This window comes from Carya illinoinensis, chromosome 4 (genome assembly GCF_018687715.1).
Source record: "Carya illinoinensis cultivar Pawnee chromosome 4, C.illinoinensisPawnee_v1, whole genome shotgun sequence".
In the NCBI taxonomy this organism is placed as follows: Eukaryota; Viridiplantae; Streptophyta; class Magnoliopsida; order Fagales; family Juglandaceae; genus Carya; species Carya illinoinensis.
In genome coordinates, this window is record NC_056755.1 from 6,519,261 (window position 1) to 6,541,751 (window position 22,491).

Consider the following 22,491-nt stretch of genomic DNA (forward strand, 5'->3'; position numbering starts at 1 on the left):
TTCAAACAGCTCCTCTAAATCAACACTATATTTCATCAGCTGCTGGTATCTTTTTGTGTTTGTCTTCTTTTTCCTCTACTTCTCAACCTTGGATCATTGACATGGGGGCTACAGACCATATGATCTGCAAGCCCTCCTTCTTCACCACAATAACATCCACCATGTCCAATTTTGTTAAACTCCCAAATGGTGAAGTAGCTACTGTTACTCACATTGGTACCGTGCAAGTGACAACAACTCTTCTCTTTCATGACGTTTTATGTGCTCCCAATTTCTATTTTAGTTTGTTGTGTATGGCTAAACTTGCCAAACAAGTGAATTGTTGTCTCATGTTTTTCTCTAATGTTTGCTTTATACATGGCCTTTCTCACAAGTGACCAAGTGTGATTGAGTTCAAGGGCAGATATTTTAGAATTCATAGCCTCACACCAATGAGGACACTTGGCAGCTTCTCCATAAGACATGGGTTCAGGTGTGGCAGACAAAGTAGAAATAAAAGAATGATAAGATGAAGAAAGTTTATGAAAGAAAATAGAAGAAGATAGAGGAAATGGTTTACATGAGTTGCAGGGCCTTGTCGTGGACAAAGATGAGGAGGCAGCATTGTTACATGTCTTTGACATTGAGTTAAGCTACATTGTTTGGGAAGTGGGGGGACCATTGGTGGAGAGCATATAAAGTCACTTAAATGAGGGGGAGGGCAATGAGAGCGAGTAGACCTACGAATTGAAGGAGGATGGGGTGTTGTGGATGTGTCAATGAGAGATGAAGCAGGTGTATGAGTGGCTGTGTGTTGTTGAGTGGGTCGAGAGTTTGCTGGTATTGAGTCTGGATCAAGTAATTGAAAATTGGGGAAAAAGGAAGAAGGGGAGGGAGTGGATGACGTGGGAAGTAAAGAGAGAGTTTGGAAAGGAAATAGAGTTTCATGAAAGATAACGTCCCTTAAAATGAAAATTTTATGGGTGTTGAGGTCAAGTAGCCGGAGGTCAAGGAGCCGATACCCTTTTACACCAAAAGGATAGCCAATAAAGACACAATGTCGACTACGAGGATCGAATTTATGATGATGGTGGGAGGTGGTGGAAGCAAAGGCAAGACACCCAAAGACATGAAGATGTGAGTAGGAGGGACGTTTATTGAATATGACTTCATAAGGAGTCTTGTTGTGAAGAAGAGGGGTGGGAATACGATTTATTAAGTAGGTGGCTGTAAGAACACAAGCAAACCAGAATTCTAATGGTATTCTTGATTGGAAACGCAATGCACAAGCCACTTGAAGGACATGGCGATGCTTTCTTTTGATGTTGGGGGGTCTCGACACGAGAGGTTTGATGAATTATGTTATATTCAGAATAGAAGTCAGTCATGGAAAATTCCAGGCCATTGTCACTATGCAAGATTTAAATTCTTGTATTAAATTGAGTGACAATCAGATTACAAAATGATTTCAAACAAGGACGCGCATCATATTTATTTTTCAGAATATACGCCCAAGTGCAATGAGAGAAGTCGTCAACAATTGTGAGGAAAAATGAAGAACCATTGTGGTATGAAATGTGGTGTGGTCCCTGTAAATCACAGTGAACAATATCAAAGCAAGTAGAATTAGTGCGAGAAGGAAATAAGAGCCGTGTTTGTTTGGCAAGAGGACAAGTAAGACAAGGTAAATTTTCATTGATATTCATATGAGTAGTTACATTGGTATCATGTATGTGTAACATGTGAGAATGGGAAGGGTGACCTAATCTACAGTGTCATAAATTATGAGCATTGTTGAGTGGTTGAACCGAAGCTGAAATATTTGGAACCATAAAATGCTGTGAAAAAGTATGGACTAAAGCTTGAGGTGAAATATCTTCTGTGTGTAAATAATAGAGAATGTGCAGTAGGCTACCTTTCCCAATTGTTAGCAGTTACCTCTATCAAAGGCTGGTTTCTTAGGCAATTTGATGTTCAAAATGCCTTCCTCTATGGTGATTTGGAAGAAGAAGTTTTTATGCGCAAACCCCTTGGTTATTTCAAAGGATCCCCAAATCAGGTGTGCCACTTACACAAGAGTTTTTATGACTTAAAACAAGCCCCACAACAATTATATTCCAAGTTTTCTCAAGCCTTACTCACTTTTGGATTCCAGCAATCTAAGGCTGATCACAGCCTCTTTACTCGGCTACAAAATGGCTCTTTCATTGCACTTCTCGTCTATGTTGATGACATCATTGTGGCCAGCTCAAACATGGACTGCATTGCTGCTCTTCAGTCATTTCTCCGTGAGCATTTTCGAATTAAATGTCTTGGTAATCTTCGTTATTTCCTTGAAATTGAAGTGGCTCGTTCTTCCAAGGGTATATATATTTGTTAACGGCAGTATATTCTTGATATATTATATGATGCTGGTGTTCTCAATACTCAATCACTCAAGTTGCCAATGAAACAAAATTTGAAGCTTCGAATGGATGATGGAAAGCCTTTCTCGGATCCTCTCCCTTATCGACGTTTGATTGGCCGATTAATTTATCTCACAATTACTCGCCCATATATAAGCTACATTGTCCACATTTTAAGTCAATTTATGACTTCTCCTATTTCCTCACATCAACATGCAACTCACTAGGTTCTTCGCTACCTCAAGAATAGACCTGGTCAGGGACTCCTTTTTCCCTCCAGCTCCTCCTTTCATCCTCCAAGGATATACCGACTCAGATTGGGCCTCCTGTCTCGATTCTCACCACTCCATCACGGGCTTTTGTATCTTCCTTGGCTCCTCATTGATCTCATGGCATTTAAAGAAGCAAATTGTGGTCTCTTGCTCCTATGCTGAAGTTGAGTATTGAGTCATGACAACTACTTCTTGTGAACTGCAATGGCTCTCTTACATTTTACAAGACTTGCACATCTTGATCTCTCTTCCAGTTGATCTCTATTGCGATTAGGCTGCCATACATATTGCAGCAAATCCGGTGTTTCACAAGCATACTAAACACATCGAGATCGATTGTTATCTCATTCGTGGCAAAATTCAATCTGATTTTTTACGCATTTGCCATATTCATTCTTCACTTCAACTTGCAAATGTCTTCGCCAAGGCACTCCCTTCCACTCAACTTGGCTTTCTTTTGTCCAAGATGGGAATAGAAAACATCTATTCTCCATCATGCGTGGGATATTGATAAATGATGAGTCAGCTGCCACACAAAAAGAGCAAAACTGAGAGAGCAACACCACTACATCAGCTGCCACACAAATAGAGCAGAACAGAGAACGCAACACCACTACATCAGCTGCTTCACAAAAAGAATAGAACAGAGAGCGCAACACCACTACATGCCCAAGATAGTGATATTTTGGGCTGTGTAAATGATTGGGGGCAATATTGTATAGTCAGTTGATTTATTTCTCTTGTATGTATAGGCTACTGTACAGATTACGAAGAAGGCAATGTAATGAAATAACCGAGAATTCTCTTCATCGCCATCGTTGCCCTGCTCCTTTTTCCTTCCAGTAAAACCAGACCATCACTTAATCTATCGCAGTTAGCTTTAGCTCTTCTATAAATAGAGCTCATCCGTACCAATTTCACCCCATTTTCGTTTCGTCTCTCGGCAATCTCTCTCCCCCGACTCTGTTTCTTGACCTCTCAAAAGCCATGGCGGGAGGCGACACTCGGAAGCAACTCCTAACTCTAATCCGAGACTTTGCCACTGAAAAATCGCAAGGAGAGAGAAGAGTTATTGGCTTAAAGAAGCGAATCGAAGAGGTTCGCTCTGAGCTCGACGTAGCAAATGCAGAGCTTGAAGACGCCAAGCGTGCGAAAGAAACCGTTGAGCAAGAGCTTAGAGGCTACGAAGTTGAAAATGCTTTGAACGATCATTCGATTCAGACCCTAGACGCTAGAATATGTCTGATTCAGGACGAGATATCCTCTGTTGGATCTGATCTAGATGCTCTTAAGGTTAAAGAAGGAGCTTCGCGAGATGAGTTTATAGGACAAATGTGTAAGCTTAACACTATGATAAGGAAATTCCAAGAGACAATTGCTTGTAATTTTCACTATGAAAATCATGTTGGAACTGCAGCAGAAGCAGAACACAAACATGCGGAGGAAGTCACTGAAGTTGCTTTAAAAACTATGGAGGATACACTGTCCCATACAATCTCTCAAATAAGTAAAGAGGAAGAAGAATACCAAGCGGAGCAGGATCTTCAAAAGAAGTTCCAGCAGGAGTTGGTTGATCACGAGAAGAAGGTATCTCTGATGGAAGTAATACTGGAAGTAACGAAAACATTGCATGACATGACCAGGCAGACTTCTGAACTGGAAGTCACGTGTGCTTCCCTCGGTGAGGAGTTGCAGAGGAGATGTGCATGTCCAAGTTGTCACCTAGATAACGTGGAGGCCCTGGGCAAGCTGCTTCAGGTAAATGAGGCAAGCTAATTGGTTCGCTGCAATTTTTGGTATTGATTAACCCGTAGATGAGTTCTTGATGACTAGAAAAGGTTTCTGTTGTTTTCGCTATTGCGTTTGTCAGTGATGCTTCTGGTTTTTGATCTCTAAAGAGATGTGGTGGCGTATTGTGTGTTGGATGCAGCTGGGAGATTTTATCTTCTGGCTTTACGTGGTCTTGCTTGCCCGGTGCATGTTCGATCAAATGTCAAAGGATTCTGAGTCTCTCATCTCTCTGTTTCTCTGCTTGCTATTCTTCTTTCACACAAGTGTTCTCTTATTTTTTATTTTTATTTTTTCAATAAAATCTTCTTCTTTTGTTTCTAAGAGCTGCTATTTCTTGAATTTCTGCATGTCAACTCTGTTCTTGAACTTCTTTCTTTCTTAAGGCTTCTCTGTTGTCAATTATCAATGTCAGTTATGATGAACTGAACAAAAACCAACTTGAATTGTTTCTGTTCGTAAAGTGATGCAGGTTTGGAGTTGCATTGGTGATGCTTTTCCGGGAGGAGAGAATGGGAATGACAATTGCCATTGGTGTCACTGCGTGTCCTGTGTCCAGACCTGTAGACGGAATTGTGGAGAAAATTAAGCTTGTCCTCCTTTGTAAATGCATGACTGTTGTAGAAATTGGTCATTCCTCTATGTGCTTCTACTCACAACATTTGGATTGTGCCATCATTAGTTCATCCAATCGTCATCTGTATGTATTAGAAATAACAGAAATATTTTTTAATAAAAAGATGGCGTCGCCCGGACTCGAACGGGAGACCTTCAGTGTGTTAGACTGACGTGATAACCAACTACACCACGACACCATATCTGTGTCAGGGCCAGGATTTGCAATTATAACAATTTTTACCAATAGATGAAATCACACCAACTTGATGAAGAGCACGCACTCTTCGTTGCACAACCACCCAACATCTTCAATTTCTCCTATAAAGAAGCATTCTATATTTTTCTGGGATTCTCAATTACTTATGAGTAATATACAGTAAAAGCAAGTCGGAAAAGTGATCATGGGAATCAATCAAATGGTTAGCCCAAAAGCACAAGCGATTATGTTGCTATTAATGGTGATATCATTGGCAATATCAGCAGTATCTGCTGCAACGTCTGAGTGCTCAGCTGTGACAGGACTAGCCTCATCTTGCTCTACTTTCATGACTTATGGTTCTCCAGACCCATTTCCTGGATCGCCATGTTGCGATGCCATGATGAGCCTGAACGTGATTGCTGACTCTACGGATAATCGAAGATTGATTTGTAGGTGCATGATGGGCCTCATTACCACCTACAATCCCAATGCCACAGCTATTGCCACCTTGTCTGGCTCTTGCGGAGTCTCTCTGGGCTTCACAATCGATCCAAATACCGATTGCAGCTTGTGATTTTTCTCTCTTGATCTGTTCTCTTCTTTCACTCTCACAGAGCACGCACACACTTACGTACGTACGTGCATGCATGCACTCACTGTCTGACCTTTTGGCCCATAACTGCTGCACCAATTAAGTAAGCAGACAACAGTAATTTGACAATATAAAGAAAAGGAAATGATTTTATAAATTGTACTGCTAGCTAGGCCATTTAATGCATTATTTTCTTATTATTATTGAAGGGTTTCTAACGCTAGCTTCTTACATGAATAATGCAGCGTACCTTGATTTGTGGTTATAAAAAATGAAGTGGGATCGAAGAATATGCTGAAGACACCAAATAAGGAATGCTGTCTTCAGCTGCATAGAAAGAAAGAAGAGAGGAAGGATTATTCATTTTCTCGTCTGTTAGTGATTGAAATAATAAGTGATGCTTGTAGCCTTATGTAATGTACCAGCTGCTAGGACATGCTTGTATAAATGGCGAATTTGATGATATGGTCATGATCTTATGTAACCCTTCTGCTTTATAGATTGAAATATTATATTTACGCAAGTCTCGTAAAAGTTTATTATTATAGCTAGACTTCATCACAATACATATGATTAACTGCGAAAGAATCAAATTTACAAGTGCATGAGTTTGATTCATGAACCCATGCCAACAAGCTTTTATACAAAATGATAATTGGGCTCAAGCTCAATCCTAATCAATTCGGTACGTGCTGGCCCCCCCACCCACATTGCACAACATCATGGTCTTATCTCGATCTGCGTCTAATAATAAAAAACCAATTCAACTGTTTGCTTTCAAGAAATAATGGGAAACAGTTCTAAAGCTTAGTGATTCAATTCATTATTATTGCAAAAGTGAAGTGATCTTGGGACATATAAGCAATTATGCTATTCTGATATATCAAATCAAATTTGAAGTAAAAAACATCAAACTTAAGGTTACCCAATAAAGTTTTGATTTTTCACGTGATCCAAACACTACAGGCAAAGCTATATGCTTTTTTTTTTTTTTTTTTTTTTTTTTTTTATTATAATTGAAAGGGGCCAAAATTGCAGTCAGAAGGAGCCAACAAGGGTATAATATAATTATATATATATATATATATATAATATACATGCAACATCGCTCAATGTTTCGCAGTTTTGGGATGTACCTAAATTTTTCTTTCTACATCACTCTCATGAGCAAGCCAGATCATTAGTTTAAAACTGTATGGCTTGTAGCGAGTATCCAAGGTTGCATTTGTTTCGATCTGCGCACTAGAAATATTGCAACATTAATGTTGTCCTTATAATGGAATGCAATTTCTTGTCCCTCTGTTTAGCTATATTCAGGACAAACTAGTGATGGGGGCAAGTAACCACATAGGCCACCGAAAGTAAATTGGTGAGAGGATATAATCTTCATGAAATCAGAATGGGGTCCAATGCAAATTGGATTAAAAATGAAAAAAATAAATAAAAAATATTTAAGTAAAAAAAGCTTTAATTCAAGGAACGATACTAAAAATGTTTGTAAAGTTTCAAAACTTTATAATCATTTGATTACATACTGACGTTGATGGTGTGTTTCAGTCTAAGTGGTACCCACATTCCAGACGTTAAATTGATGAGATGGGACAACAGGAAAACAACAAAACAGAACGGATTGGCCGAAGAATTTATGAAAAATATGCTCTCCTCGTGGATTCCTAGCTACCACATGCAAAAACATTGGTCTTCTGAAGTTCCTGGCTTTAACATCTCTGTAAGGTACGACGATGTTTTAAACCACTGTAAGGTACGATGCTTACTTTCAACTACTTATTTGATTGATGTACGACTGTGTGAGTTTCTAGTCAGCCAAACAAAGTTTTCTTTTCCCTCCCACGTCCAGCTCGCTTTGATCCTTGTCTACATCTTAGCTAAACCCTTCCTCACCCCTAGATTAAATGCATCACTGCACCCTTTAACAAAAGAAATGAGTTACGGTGCCTATGCGCCAAGAATACTAGCATAATCTTCAATTGCTTATAAGCTCCAATTTTTATTTCTGATTGAGAAAATACCAAAGTACTTATGGAACAAGGAAAATCTTTCCTCCATGCCAACATAAAAACTAGGAATTTGAAGCAACTTTAATAAAAACCTTGAGTTGGTGATCGAAGCAGAATTGATATCACAAACATGGATAGAAAGCAGTCATTGCCTGAAATGGAAAGTGGTGTAGTGATCCCAGAGGCATTTTAAGTTAGAACCACAATGTTAGAGCCGTCTGGAACACATTAAACGTCTCCAAGTAGGCTAGCATTTCTAGAGGCAATATTTACATATAAAAAAGAAAAGAGCATTCATTGCACAGATTAATAAGTATACAAGTTGGAGCACAGCTAAGATTATGTTTGAATACATAGGTAAGAACATTGAGCGTCCACATGTTTGATCGTGCAAGAACAGATACAAGCTCATGTTCGCACAGTTACAAATCTAGTTATTTCGACCATACATCGACTGAACAAAAAATTTATGAAATATGTGGCATCACCTTAAATTAGAACTCCAAAGTCTGCTCAAGCGGCTAGAATCTGGATAAGTTTTGTTCCTGTAGTCAGTTTGGTGGGAAAAGGCTCTATCTGAGTTACTCCCTGCATCCCAAAACCCCTGAACAGAACTCCTGGTTGAACCAAAATTTTCAAACTCGAGCCTTTGCCTTGGGGCACTCTGTGATCTAACTTTAGCCCGAGATGATTCTGTATTTGCCATGTAGTTTGGATGACCCGAGTACCCACTAAAAAAGCCCCACGCGCACTCACTCCTCGTGGGTGTGAAAGGACCTCTTCTGGCATTATGTCCAGGCCTAGATGACGCAGAATACACCTGTGGGCTGTTCTCAGCAGTTCTTATTGTTGCTCCGTCTTTTCCTATTTTTAGTGAGCTCAGAGACATAAACTCCCCTGTAGCCTGAAAAGGAACTGAGTTTGAAGCTTTTGTTGAGTATTTTGATGGAGAGTCGTATCTCATAAACCTGTCTTTGTTTAAATCAGAAGCAAAAGCATGCTGTGATGTCTGAAAGTTTCTGTTACTTTTTTGGGAGTTCAAATGCGGCTTCCAAGTATCTACTTCAAGAATCTTGTCACTCTTCTCATCATCAGTATGCCCATTTCTTAATGAAATGTCTCGACGGTTGTTCCGTAAGCTTTCTTCCATCCAACGGTCCAACCAGTTCGAACCAACATGTGGTTTGTCTGGGTCGATGACGTCCCTGAAGTTTGAATTCGAACTACATCTCTGTGTGGGTAGAACAGAAGAGTGCAATTAATTTTCAGTGCGATAGAAGCTTTATAGCCATCCAGACCATCATTAAAAGCAAAGTCAAGAGTATTCCAAACTGAATCTTCATGCTAGAATTTTATAACTATTGTATCCATTTGAACATCAAGTTTCAAATTTTTCCCTAAAGAAACCCTGGGAAAGTTCACAGTTAAAAATTGTTCCAATACAAAGCTGGTCATCCAATACTTGCCCTCAAGGATAAGCTAAGCTCCATTTAGAGTTCAGAAATAGTGCATAAAGATAACAACATATAAATATATGTGTATTATGTATTGTTAAAAGAAAATCTAAAAGAGTAATTTCTTGAGCAATGTAATGATATTTTCTTCCCTTACGTTCATCATTACCGAGATCAACACAGAGCCAAAAAGAGCAATAATCTTTGGGGAACAAAACATAAAAATTTTGTTGATTCTGAAAGTCCCAATTCATAGAAGGGAAATAATGGTAATTTGAATTCACAATGTCTTGAAATTGCTCTTAAAAAAAACATTTAATAGGAGAGCATCAGATGTCTTTACAAGATTTGTTACACAAACCAAATACCTTAAAGATTGACGAGCCATCAAATTTGCTACTATAAGCACGAAGGGGACCACCATTCAAGTCAGGAGTTGCAGGAACCTGAAAACAGATGTAACAGAAAATGAACATCACCTAAAACCACACAGAAATCAAATCCTGACATTTACTAGTGAAAACATTACTCCTTTCAGTGGAAAGAGCTACAGAAACTTTATCTTTACTTTCATTATCTATGTTCATAATTCAGTGGAAAGAGTACAGAAACTTTATCTTTACTTTCATTATCTATGTTCATAAGTATGGATCTGATATGCTCAACTTTTACATGCACAAGTGTCAGCAACTAATTTTGCTCTGAAGAACTTGTACAAATCACTAAACAATTCATTTGATCAATTTTAACCTAACAAAAGGAATTTTTAATTGCATGAGCATGATTGATGCTCAATTTGACTTGCACCTTTCTGTTGACCAGAGGCACAGAACCATCCTCGTATTCCTTTCCTTTTTTCAAAAAAATACAAGTATTTGTCCCCATATTCTTTGGAAAGCTCCCCTTTCAATCCAAAATCAGTGATATGATTAATTGCAAAAGATGAAATTCTGAGGACAAACTGATTCATTCTTGGATTTTTTTCGTCTTTTTTTATTTTATTTTCATGGAATCCTAGTTGATTAGATTTTCAAATTCAACTGGATTTGCAGTTTGAAAGATGCCATGAATTATTGCAAAATGTGAAACTCTGATGTAAGCCCATGAGAAGCATATAAACAAAATTTCTCTATTATAGTCTAATAACTGAATGAAAAGCTTACTTACAGGGCGCCGCAAGAGGGAGGACTTGCTGCTAGAATGCAAGGATTCTGACAGGTGTGCGCGACTTGCACGTGCTCGGGCCTGCACTCGGACCAATGTCTGCATGCGCTTCAGCATGTCAGCAGTTTGCTTTCTCACCATGTGCCCTCTTACTAATGCTTGAAGTTTCACCAATGCTTTCAGTGCCTTGAGTGCCCTCCTTGCCTTCAAATTCCTCAAAAGTCAACAACTAAAGCTTAATTACCTACCACCCCAAACTAAATAAATCAAACCTCTATGATGCATAATAATAAAACTCAGTGACCATTTTATTAGGGATTGGTAAAAGATTCAAACCTCAAAAAAGTAACAAAATTATTGGGGATTCAGATTTCCTTCTCTTTCTCCCCTTGAAAACGCTCACTCAATTAAATATATTAAAAAAAAGCCTGGAAAGCTTCCAAAGTCAAGCAATGGTGGGGCGGGAGAGTAGAAACTTGAAAAAGGCTAGCTTGAACCAGAGTAGCACGTAAATTTAAAAGGGCAGAGTATTGTGAATGAAATCATTCTCTCTCTCTTTTCTCTCTTGGGGACACACCCTCGCTAAAAGTAAGCATTTATTATAAATCAGCTCTGATCACAAGGTGACATCCACAGCAAGAGCCAGCAGTGCTAACAGCTAAAGTGAAGAATCTAGTGGAATTAGTATTTCGATTTTGTGATCCAAAACCATAGGCAATAACACCAAAAATTTCAGGGACCTTGATCAATACCCCTAAGCCCACCGACTATTCAAGCATTACCTACCAAGTCTCTTTATCCAATTGGAAAATCATACCCAAAAATAAATAAGTAAATGAAACGTCAAGCCACGAAAAGAAACACCGGGAAAAAGGCCATATGATTACTCTAATTCCAACGCACTTTTTAAAAATGGATGTAAAGTCATAGGTCACAAAATTCAACACCGAGCTAGGTCAAGTTCTAACTTTGAATTTAGGGCTTAATACAAAGAATTGATTGTAAACTTGACATTCAAAAACTAAACATGAAAAAACGAAGGAATCATTCCTAGTAGTACAAGTGTTACTCGTTGCACTTCTTATATACTGAGCACTAGGCCCATCAGCCAAGCTGGAATTGATGGGATAAGAGCATGAGACACTTTCACGTACAGGACCAGGGACAACCTTTTCTAAGGTAACAGACATTCTCTGCCTCCCAGAGATAGAATCCAAAAAACAAAACCGGCACCTCAATAATTTTGATCTCTGCTTTTTTACACACAATACCTGCAAGTAACATGAGAGATTTGAATCGTCCACGAGTCCAGCCCTAGGAAGGTACTAGGGTGAGATGGACGAACAGGACAAAAGGCCGAGTACACACGTGTGAGAAAAGGTCACACGTACAACTCCCGAAATTTGAGCTTCACCGAAGTACACTTCATGTAAGACGGTAAAGCACAGAGTGGATCCTCATGTCTGATAGCGAAATGACTCGTCCACTGCTATCTATCGGCAAAACTCTTGTGCCCACATGCCATGCCAATATTTCTATCATCTTTTTATTTTATTTTTTATTTGTTTTAAGTAAATTTCCTCTAATGCGCACGAAGCTTCCAAAAAATATTTCCTGATCCGTGTTTGGCTGATTAGAGAATCAGGGAGGAAAATTAAAACCAGTTTTTTTTTTTCAATCGAAAGTAGGAAAATAATGAAACCAATTCGAAACGGAAAGAAGCAAACGATTACTAACCAGATAGCCACGGAAAGCTGATTGTATCTTAACGGCCGCAAAGTCCTCCGTCCACCGCCGACGACTCCCACAACCGACGGAGCTAGTGGTTCTTGTAAGCCTGACGACCTCTGCTGCCGCATGGGCGGCCGCGAGCGCAGCCTCCGCCACCGCAGCAGTGGCTGCGGCAACGGCTATGGCGTGCTTGTTGGGGTCCAGGTCGGTGGAAGAAGAGTCGAGATATATTCGAGACGGCGTCGCTTGGGTATTACCGTGGTCTGGGGATCCGACGCTGAAGCTCCGCCTCTTCTTTTCCTTCTTGGGATTTCTGGTGCGGAAGCCGAAGAGTTGTCGGAGAAAGCCCATTTGGAAGGGGGGTGGTTTGGGATCAGAGCTTCGAAGGTATGGGAGTAGAGAGCATGGGGTTTATATGGGAAGTTGGTTCTTAATACAAAAGCAAAGAGAAAAAGGCGTTAAGGAAGAAGAAGACGGCGAGTATTGGGGAAGTAGCTTACGACTGCAAGGCAACCAAGTTCTGAGAGTTGGGCTCGGCTTATAGTACTCATCGAGTGGGGTAGTGGGAGATGTAACGAGGTCGACAGACGCGCGATTCAAGAGTTGGGTAGCACGCGCACCAGTTTCCAGTGCAGTGAATAATGGATATTGCATGTTGGATTTAAGTGTCACATTGAATTTGAAACTTAGTTGATTGTCAGTCAAATCTTGTCAATCCCTTGCTACAAATGTTGATCCCACCTTCGTCTGGGTAGTGAGATAACTTGAGGTATTTTATAAATAATAATAATAATTGTTGAGTTTGGCTTGATTTCCTGTTGAAAATGTGTTTTTTGAGGTTTGCTACAGTGCCGCTACAGTGCCGCTCGACTTCCGCTCGAGCGACGCTCGAGCGAACTCATCCAGAGAGTTCCGCTCGACCTCCGCTCGACAGTCCGCTCGAGCGAAATCTTCCAGAGAGTTTCGCTCGACCTCCGCTCGACTGTCCGCTCGAGCGAGAATGCAACCCTAACGTGCGCTCGACACTCCGCTCGACGTCCGCTCAAGCGAATATTCTGACTAGCGCCTTGTCCTATAAATACATCATTTTCTCTTCATTTTGAAGAGCCCTTCAGCAGCCAGCTTGAGAGAGTTTTGAGAATCCTTTTGTATACAATCCTAAGAGTCCATTGAGTGTATTGGGGCTTTAGGATTAAGGATTTTGTGTGATCAATACTCTTGTACTCCATCTTTTGTTCATAGTGAAATCGTTTGAAACCGACCCCGACAGTGGACGTAGGCTCACATTGAGCTGAACCACTTAAATCTTGGTGTTCTTTGTGTGATTGTCATTTCTTTTGTTGCTTCCGCTATTGTTTGCTTCAACTTAGCCTTTGTTTATTCGGTCCATTCCCAACAATAATAAAATAATTAATAATTAATAATTAATAATAATAGAATATTTTGAAAATATTCTAATACACAACATCATATGAGCGAAAGGTGATGGTGATGGAATTGATTGGGTAATGAGTCATGACTCGATGAATACAAGGGACGAGCGACATCAAAGCATAAAAGGAATTGCCTGCCGACGAGGGCAAAGAAAGACGGGCGTGGTGGCAGAGGTCGGCATCGAAGGTTGACTGTCAAAACAGAAGGGTACTGTTGGTTGACTATTTTCAACTGCTAAACTTTACTTGTAAACTCGGCACGTACGTAGCCGCGTACGTCATTTTCGATCCTTTTTTCTTATCCACACGTAGCCTATGCAAGCAAGGATGACTTCCATTCGCATCCACCAACTAATTAATTTATGTTTTCTTCCCATCACAGAGAAAGATCGAGTTGTTTTTCCATCTCCTGTTTTCTTCACCTCCAAGATTCCAAACCCACGGACAGATCACATAGATACGCAGGATTCCTTTGAATTTGTTTGCGAGGAAATTCTCACATTCCTACTCGTGGATCAAGCCCCTCGGAATTTGGAACTTTTGGAAAATGTTCATGTGATTTTAAAATTAAGATACCGCGTGCATGGATGTGTATATATATATATATATTATAAGTAATGGTAGATATAAGTTTCAAATACATAAATTCTATATAAATTTTTTTATAAAAAAAGTAGTCTCATTAATAAATAAATAAAATTTATATATTTTATTTTAAGTAGTGTACTTTTTTTACAAAAATTTATATAAAACTTCTCTATTGAATCATTTCTCATATATCATATATGTCAATACATATAATTACTACTTACGTTTATTGTAGGGCCAATCCAATCAATGAAGTCATAGATATGGAGAAAATATAAGAGGCAGTCCGTACGTGTAGACGATATATATGATCTTCAAGTCTCGTAATTCTAGTTTGCTTTCACACCTACGATCGAGAAACTTATTAATTGTGCGTACACATTTTCTTTTCCTTTCTTTTCTCTTTTGCATTTGTTTGTGGTTTTTAATTTCTGGTCTTATGTGCTAACATATCATGAGATACGTACGCTGCTGCTAGCTGTTGATTTATCTAACGTGACAATAGTTTATTTACTATTTTAAGTTATTACTCGGAATTAAATAATAATTAATCAACTAGTATTTTTAATTTCCCCCTGATCGCCTGATTGGTAATTATAAATAAAAAAATAAAAAGTATTAATTCATGATTCCTCTTAAGCAAAAGTATATATAATTCTTTATTTCATTATAATGCCATAGTTCTGATCATCTGTTGGATGCCCATACAGCTTCTGACTGATGATGAGTGATCCAATTAAGCTGGTCAGAAGGCATCACTAGCTAGGGACAAAGAGGAAAAAAGAAACAAAAAGGAAAATAAAGGCAAGATGGTTAAACTTCAACATTATTCCATCGATGACGTTCAAGTCTCGCGTCCATGCACCCAATTCTCTAGTTTATACCTGCATTTTGGATCAAATGTAGAATATATGTATGAAGTGTGTGTCGATTATGAAACCGCATATATATGAAAGAAATTATTGGGAGATCATCAATTAGTACGTACCACAAGAGACGGCAGGGACATTGCATTGAGCCGGAAGCTGGGAAGCGATCCTCAGAGTGCTGCAGAGGCAGTCGTGTTGCACTGATTGGAGTGCACTGCAGCAGTCAGAACTAGGAACCACGTTGGCTGCACCTGGCACCACATAGGGTGCGCACACGTTGAGGTTGCTTAGCTCAGCAGAGCAGCTCGTCTGTGCCTGAGCTGTCTGGGTCTGCACAGCAAGTGCCACGAGCATCAGAACTGCAACCAGAGAGCTGAGAGAGACGAGGGACTTGAGGACTACTGCCATAACTGATCACTTTTGCCTTCTTGACAACTACAAGCACTATGTTCTTTAGATTCTACGTTTAATGTTTTTAGGGTATTAGGTCCATTTTATAGTACTCTTAAAGTGTTGAAGAAGGGTAAAAGGTGAGGCATTACATGCATGAGTCGCCTAATTTGCAATATATTAGGTTCGCCATGCTCTTGGGGTTATGCGTTATATTAATTAGGAGTAAAAGTACTTTTGGTATGACTCAAATCAATGGAATTCATGATTAATATTGTATGAGGAGATATTCATATTATTAACAAAATCAACCCCTTCAATTCCCATACAATTACTGATCCTGACCTGCAGGTTTACGTGGGATCATTAGCAGCTTGGATTTAAAGCAAATGTCAAATTTGGCCCTGTACGTGTGTTTCTCGAACATGTAAAAGTATGTACTTTTTCAATATTCTAAAGATATGTGGCAAATTATAAATTTATAAATTATGTCGGACGAATTTTCAATTTGGGGGAAAAGTACCCCGCCCCCGCCCCTACTCTGAGACTTGAGTACCATACAATTTTTCCTCTTGTTTGACTTATCTTTTCTCTTGCATGGTGTTTTCACCCAACCCGACAAAAGCGTATTTTGTTAGATTAAAATTAAATAAAATATTTTTATGATATAATTTTTTAATATTAATTTTATTTAAAAATTTTAAATTATTTATTATATTTTATATGAAAATTAAAAAAAAATTATAATAATTATACGAAATGAGATAAAAGAAGATAATTTGATTTTTGTTTGAAGGGGATCAATGATGCTAATATATAGGATTGAGCAAAAATCTGAAAATCTGACTCTGACTCCAACTTCACTCCACTAATGTACATATTTTATAAAATATATATGTGTTTTTCTATATATTAGTCATATAAATATAAATATAATAACATGTAATATTAATGTATAAATACTAAAATGCTTAATAATATGTAACATTGTAATACTAATGTATAATATAACATATAACACTAATATATAAATAATAAATTTATAATAGCATGTAATACTAATGTATAAAAATTAAAATTGATTATATAGATTTTATATAACTATATCTTATGTAGTAACATCATTAGTTAAATTCAATAATATACTAGTAATTAGCACTAGTTATTAGTTATAAACTTATTGTAAATAAGTTAATAAATATTACTAATTTACTATATACTAATAGACTAATAGTATTAGACTATTAGTATATAGTAAATTACTAATATATATAATAGTATACTATTAGTTATATATATTAAATTAATATCTTTAAGTTATTATCTATTAGTACTAGTGTAACTAGTGTTATCACATATTATTAGTTACTAGTTATTACATCTAGACTATCTAGTTATTAGACTATAGTAAATAAGTTAATAAATATTACTAATTTACTATATATTAATAGACTAATAGTATTAGTATTAGTGTATTACTAACATATAATATATATAATAGTATAGTATTAGTTAATATATATTAAATTAATATCTTTAAGTTATTATCTATTAGTACTAGTGTAACTAGTGTTATTACATATTATTAGTTACTAGTTATTACATCTAGACTATCTAGTTATTAGACTATAGTAAATAAGTTAATAAATATTACTAATTTACTATATATTAATAGACTAATAGTATTAGTATTAGTATATTACTAATATAATATATATAATAGTATACTATTAGTTATATATATATATTAAATTAATATCACAATATAATTACATAAGTATTAAATATATTCCCTTGGATATAAAAACAATAAAAAAAAAATTGTCAAATTTCTAATATATAACTAACTCTCTAAGTTAGTAATAATTAATAAAGTAACAATTAACTAGTGATTTTTTTAGTGAGTTAATTAAATAATACACATTAAAGTGTTACTTAATTTTATTTTAACTAACTTAAATATATTTTTACTTACTTATTAATTTATTTTTATTGTTTAGAAGTAGAATTTAGAAATAGAAAGTGGTAAACGGCGCCATTATTAGAAACTGGGTTTTCATGCAACTCTTTATTTTTTTTCAAATATCTGTCACTGAAACGGCGCCGTTTAGGGTTAAAATTACCCCAAATGGGGCCGTTTCAGTGCTTTGTATTAGGTTTCCCTCCTCCTTTAGCCTTCCCCCCCAATTTCCTCCCCTTCCCCTTCGCCAAATCGCTCTCTCTCACCTTTCATCTCAGTCTTCACTCTTCAGAAATCAGAACTCTCACCTCTCATCTGAACTGTACGCAACAGGCTGACATCCCGTAACCCATTGTCGTGCCGTCGCCCCTCCGACCTCTGTCGCCCCTCTGAAAGCCCATTCTTTGCAAAACCGACGTGCCTCTCTCTCTCTCTCTCTCTCTCTCTCTCTCTCTCTCTCTACTTTTTATATCTTAACTATTTTTGCATTATTTTTGTTCATTTTCTTGATAATTGTGGATATTAAGCTTGTTTGTGTGCTGAAATTGCTGGATAGTTGTAGATGTTAGGATTATTTGTGTGCTGGAATCGCTGGATAGTTATGGATTTTAGGATTGTTGTGTGCTGATTTGTGGTGGATAGAACCTATGAAATAAATTTTCCCCACTTCTCGTTGTGCATTTCGGTAAGTTTGGATGTTGTGTTGAAGTAAAGCCTTAACAAAAATCTTGTAAGGAACTGGAATGATTGTAATGTTTTGCTTTAGTTATTTTTCTGTTTTAGCTTGTAAGTATGTGTTTCTTATTTGTATATATTCTGTGTACTTGAGTTAAGCTTATTTATTTGAACTAAAATTTCTCTTATATAAGACCCAAAGTGTCGTCTGCCCATATATATTATATTATACAATAATTAAGAAAACATGTCGGATTTTCATCAATATATATATATGCTTGGGACAACCTAATTACATGAATTTCTTTCCTTGTCTTTATGGAACTCAGACATGCTGATCAATGCTAATGTACTATAGCTCTCTTCTTCTTGATCTTCATTTTTTTTTTTTTTATCGGCAAAGTTGTAGACCTCTAAATGACCTCTTATCATTTGTGGTGTGAATAGAAAACTAGACACATAGATGTGTGCAAGAGATATCATTTTCTAATAACTAATCAAGTTTTCAAAGGTCAAGTATATTGAAAATGACAAAAAATAGTGTGAAAGAAATTATATTATGTGGTCCTGATCTCACAGCTTCAAAACCTGTACAAAACCTTTTTTTTTTTTTTTTTTGAATGGGCAGGTAGTGAATGAATGAATTACTTAGATTTGGTTGTTGATTTGTTTTTTTTTTTTATATTATGAATGGGCAGATTTCGTTGTTAATTAGTTTGTTTGTTTGTTGATGTATTAGATTTTTCATTGTTTATGATAATGCTAATGAAGTTTGAATTGTGAATAAGCCTAAGTTCATATAGATATTATTTTTGTGTTTAATGCAATTTATTTTATATGGCATATATTTTGTGAAACTAGTTCTGTTTGTTAATTAGTATACTATTTGTGAAAATAAAATATTATGTATAGGATGCTTTGGAATATCTATAATGAAGTGAGGCTGTGCTAAATGGATATTTTGTTGTGTTTTACAGTTTTAGTTATTAAATCATGGATATGGAAGGCATAAACACTCCTACATCTATAGGTGCATCTTGTCTCGGCATCCCAACCCCAGAACAACCGATTGATATTCTCAATCCAATAATTGATGACTCTAGCGAATCAATAGACTCTTCGGTAGGCACTCCTAGTGTCTTCCATTCTACCTCTCGTCCTCCACCTGGTAGTAAAAATCCTAAGAATAGGTCTGAAATATGGTCCCACTTCACAAGAGTGCACGATTGTGATTCTGAAGAGCCTGTGGCTACTTGTAATCATTGTCATAGGCAATGAAAATGCCATCTCAAAAGGCAAGGCACTTCTGCTATGAGAACACACATTCAACTTTGCCCCAAAAATCGTAAGAGTAAGTTGGACAAGAGTCAAACATTCTTGGTACCGGAAGTAAGAAGTGAAGGAGGGGAAGGGGAGAAGACCTTAGGGATGGCCAAATATAATGAGAAAAAAATTCGAGCTGCCCTTACTAGGATGGTGATAGTGGATGAGCTACCATTTAGATGTGTTGAGGGATAAGGGTTTCGGGAATTTGTTAAAGCCCTTGATCCAAGGCTTCCTATTACTTCTCGATTTACTGTAATGCGTGACTGTATAAGGGTATTCTTGAGAGAGAATGATAGTTTGAAGAAAATGTTTTTGACCACCAAACAAAGAGTATGTTTGACCACCGACACTTGGACTTCTATCCAAAATATTAATTACATGTGTGTGACCGCTCACTTCATTAATAATAATTGGAAGTTGCATAAGCGGATCATTTCATTTGTTCGAATTAGTGACCATAAGGGGGCAACGATTGGGAGGGAGTTGGAGGAGTGTATGCTTGATTGGGACATTAACAAAATCCTCACAATTACAGTGGGTAATGTTATCTCTAACGATTCCACTATTGATTGGTTGAGAACAAGGGAAATAGGAATTGCGAATTCTGTTGCAAGTTACAAGTTTATTCACATGAGGTATACGGCACACATCTTAAACCTTATTGTGAGTGAAGGTTTGAAAGATGTTGATGACTCAATTGTAAGGGTTCGAAATTTGATTAAGTATGTGAAGTCTTCTCCCCAAAGACTTGCCATTTTCAAATCTTGTGTTGATAGGTCAAAAGTTCAATGCTCTAATTTTTTGACTGTTGACATGCCTACTAGATGGAATTCAACTTTTTTTATGTTGGACGTGGCTGAAAAGTATCAAAAAATCTTCCAACTTTTGCTTGATGAAGATCCCTACTCACGAGTTTATTTGTCTGAGGATGGACATGGGAAAAAGGGTCTAGGAGCTCCTGGGCTAGATGATTGGGAGACCATAAGAAACTTTTCTAAGTTTCTTCAAATATTTTATGGTGTTACATTGCACATTTCTGATACACTATATGTCATATCAAATATTTATGTCCAAGAGTTTATTGTCATTCATAAACACTTAAATAATTTTTGTGACAATAGTAATCGATGTTTGAGTTCAATGGCTTTCAGAATGAAGACAAAGTATAATAAATATTGGGGTGATCTTGAAAAAATAAATTGGTTGTTGTTTATTGCTGCTATTCTTGATCCGTGGTTCAAATTGATTACTCAAGCATATTGGTTCAAGAAAACATTGGTTGAAGAGAAGGGTGAGGAATTTGTTGCACTTCTCAAGAGGGATAAGGAATATTTGTATGAGGCATATGTAGAGTTTGGTGGTGGGTGCGTAACTAGTGCTAACAAAACTCAGAGCGGTGAAGCTAGTGCATCAATTGGGCGTAGTAGTACTGTTACAGATTATGATCCCTTGGATTTTTTTATAGAATTCCATAAAGAGCATACAGTATCCTTGATGGATTGTAAGTCAGAGTTAGAGCGGTATTTGTCGAAGAACATTGAGATTCCTACGGGGAGTTTCGAAATTTTAATTTGGTAGATAGTCAACTCCACCAAGAATCCAGTTCTTGCTCTAATGGCAAGAGATATCTTGGTCATTTCTATCACCACCGTTGCATCTAAGTCAGCATTTAGTACAGGAGGCCGTGTCCTGGATCCGTTTAGGAGTTCTTTGACTCCTACTGTAGAAGCTCTTGTGTGCTCGCAAAACTGGTTGAAGTCTACTCCTATATGCTTGAGTTAAAATTATTCGAAAGCCATTGATGATGCAGAGAGCTATAAGTTAGATTCAGGTAATGTACTTAGAGATTTTTTAAGTTATTATATAAGTTGATTTTAACATTTTGTAATACTAATTTTCTATACTTTAACATCTTAATGCAGAATTAGCAAATTCTATGACCAACATACTTCGTGAAAATGATTGACAATCTTGTTTAGTTATTTATGGTATCTTATTTCAATTTTGCTTTCTTTATTTTTATAAATTTATATAGTATCTTATTTCCTTACTAATTTTGTTCTTTTTTTTTTCAGGCACAAGTTGAAAAATGACATTTTTTGTAATTTGTATTGGTTCTATTATTGCAAGTTGTAAATTGTAACTTATTGATGTTGGAATTAGAACTTGTTGATGGATGATGAGACATGAGTTGATTGGATAATTTGGGAGGATAGATGATGGAATCTGGATGGGTTAGATGATTGGTGTTTTTGGCTCTATATTATTTTGTTTGTTGTTGTTGTTGAAATGACAATAGCATGGGGATGCTAGATTTGGTTGTGTTTTTTTAACTTGTAATTTTAAATGAATGATTTTAGGTTGTAATTTTGGTTATGTATTTTTAATTTTATGTTGTAATTTTAGTTATGTATTTTTAATTTTAGGTTGTAATTTTGGACCTTTGGTTATGTATTTTTAATTTTAAGTTTTAATTTTGGTTATATATTTTTAATTTTAGGTTATAATTTTGGTTATATAATTTTAATGTGTATTTAGTTTTAACTTAGTTTTTAATTTTGATTGCACATTTCAATTTAGTTTTATTTTTTATAGTGATGGATTTTGAATTTAGTTTTATTTTCTAATGTGATAATTTTGATTAGATAAATTAGAAATCTCAAATTATATTTTTTAAAAAAATTGATATAAAAGTTCAAATCCGATTAGAATTGCAAATTGTAAAATTGAAATGTTAATTGGGTCAAGGAAAAAAGTCTAAAAACAAAGCCCAATAAAAAGGCCCAACAAAAAAGCTCAATTCTGACTCCACTCCGACTCCGCTCCAACGAGTTGGAGTCGGAGTTGGAGCGGAGTGGGGTGCAATCAGAGTCGGAGGTCGAATTCGGCCTCCGACAAAGTTGGAGTCACAGTCGGAAGAGACCAAATCCGACTTCGAAAAGTCAGTACTCAGCCCTACCAATACATCTCCCAGCCAGGGGTAGAAAATAGTAACCTTTCTTAACCAACTTATTCATGAATAGCAAGGCA

The 22,491-nt window shown here is 36.8% G+C and overlaps 4 protein-coding genes and 1 non-coding gene across 7 annotated transcripts; 2 read left to right on the forward strand and 3 right to left on the reverse strand.

Moving 5' to 3' along the window:
- The first annotated feature begins 3,108 nt into the window (after window positions 1-3,108).
- On the forward strand, window positions 3,109-5,226 carry LOC122306943. 3 transcript variants are annotated; one of them, XM_043119521.1, is made up of 2 exons: window positions 3,109-4,414; window positions 4,917-5,226. In XM_043119521.1, exons 1-2 carry the CDS (start codon window positions 3,644-3,646, stop codon window positions 5,031-5,033), a joined length of 888 nt encoding a protein of 295 aa, XP_042975455.1. In that variant the 5' UTR covers window positions 3,109-3,643; the 3' UTR covers window positions 5,034-5,226. The 3 variants fall into 3 exon arrangements, with proteins under 3 accessions (XP_042975455.1, XP_042975457.1, XP_042975456.1); XM_043119523.1 differs by lacking the exon at window positions 4,917-5,226 and adding an exon at window positions 4,527-4,902 and having other exon boundaries at window positions 3,114-4,414; XM_043119522.1 differs by having other exon boundaries at window positions 3,118-4,414; window positions 4,909-5,226.
- TRNAV-AAC lies at window positions 5,186-5,259 on the reverse strand. The gene has a single exon. It is a non-coding gene; the product is annotated as a tRNA-Val (tRNA).
- A 59-nt stretch (window positions 5,260-5,318) lies between these two features.
- LOC122306944 (putative non-specific lipid-transfer protein 14) lies at window positions 5,319-6,376 on the forward strand. The gene is made up of 2 exons (XM_043119524.1): window positions 5,319-5,831; window positions 6,099-6,376. The coding sequence occupies exons 1-2, from the start codon at window positions 5,464-5,466 to the stop codon at window positions 6,106-6,108; spliced, it is 378 nt and encodes a 125-aa protein (XP_042975458.1). The 5' UTR covers window positions 5,319-5,463; the 3' UTR covers window positions 6,109-6,376.
- Window positions 6,377-8,145: 1,769 nt separating this feature from the next.
- Window positions 8,146-12,750, reverse strand: LOC122307664 (protein IQ-DOMAIN 23-like). The gene is made up of 4 exons (XM_043120695.1): window positions 12,227-12,750; window positions 10,493-10,693; window positions 9,694-9,771; window positions 8,146-9,102 (listed from the first exon to the last, which is right to left on the reverse strand). Exons 1-4 carry the CDS (start codon window positions 12,569-12,571, stop codon window positions 8,356-8,358), a joined length of 1,371 nt encoding a protein of 456 aa, XP_042976629.1. The 5' UTR covers window positions 12,572-12,750; the 3' UTR covers window positions 8,146-8,355.
- Window positions 12,751-14,876: 2,126 nt separating this feature from the next.
- Window positions 14,877-15,570, reverse strand: LOC122308254 (stamen-specific protein FIL1-like). Its single transcript, XM_043121474.1, has 2 exons — window positions 15,230-15,570; window positions 14,877-15,125 (listed from the first exon to the last, which is right to left on the reverse strand). Exons 1-2 carry the CDS (start codon window positions 15,516-15,518, stop codon window positions 15,115-15,117), a joined length of 300 nt encoding a protein of 99 aa, XP_042977408.1. The 5' UTR covers window positions 15,519-15,570; the 3' UTR covers window positions 14,877-15,114.
- Window positions 15,571-22,491: the final 6,921 nt, after the last annotated feature.

Coding starts and splice junctions, on each gene's coding strand:
- LOC122306943 (XM_043119521.1), top strand. CDS start 3,644: ATGGCGGGAGGCGACACTCGGAAGCAACTCCTAACTCTAATCCGAGAC. Junction 4,415..4,916: donor CCCTGGGCAAGCTGCTTCAG/GTAAATGAGGCA, acceptor AAAGTGATGCAG/GTTTGGAGTTGCATTGGTGA.
- LOC122307664 (XM_043120695.1), bottom strand. CDS start 12,571: ATGGGCTTTCTCCGACAACTCTTCGGCTTCCGCACCAGAAATCCCAAG. Junction 10,694..12,226: donor CAGCTTTCCGTGGCTATCTG/GTTAGTAATCGT, acceptor AGGAATTTGAAG/GCAAGGAGGGCACTCAAGGC. Junction 9,772..10,492: donor CCTCCCTCTTGCGGCGCCCT/GTAAGTAAGCTT, acceptor ATCTGTTTTCAG/GTTCCTGCAACTCCTGACTT.
- LOC122306944 (XM_043119524.1), top strand. CDS start 5,464: ATGGGAATCAATCAAATGGTTAGCCCAAAAGCACAAGCGATTATGTTG.
- LOC122308254 (XM_043121474.1), bottom strand. CDS start 15,518: ATGGCAGTAGTCCTCAAGTCCCTCGTCTCTCTCAGCTCTCTGGTTGCA.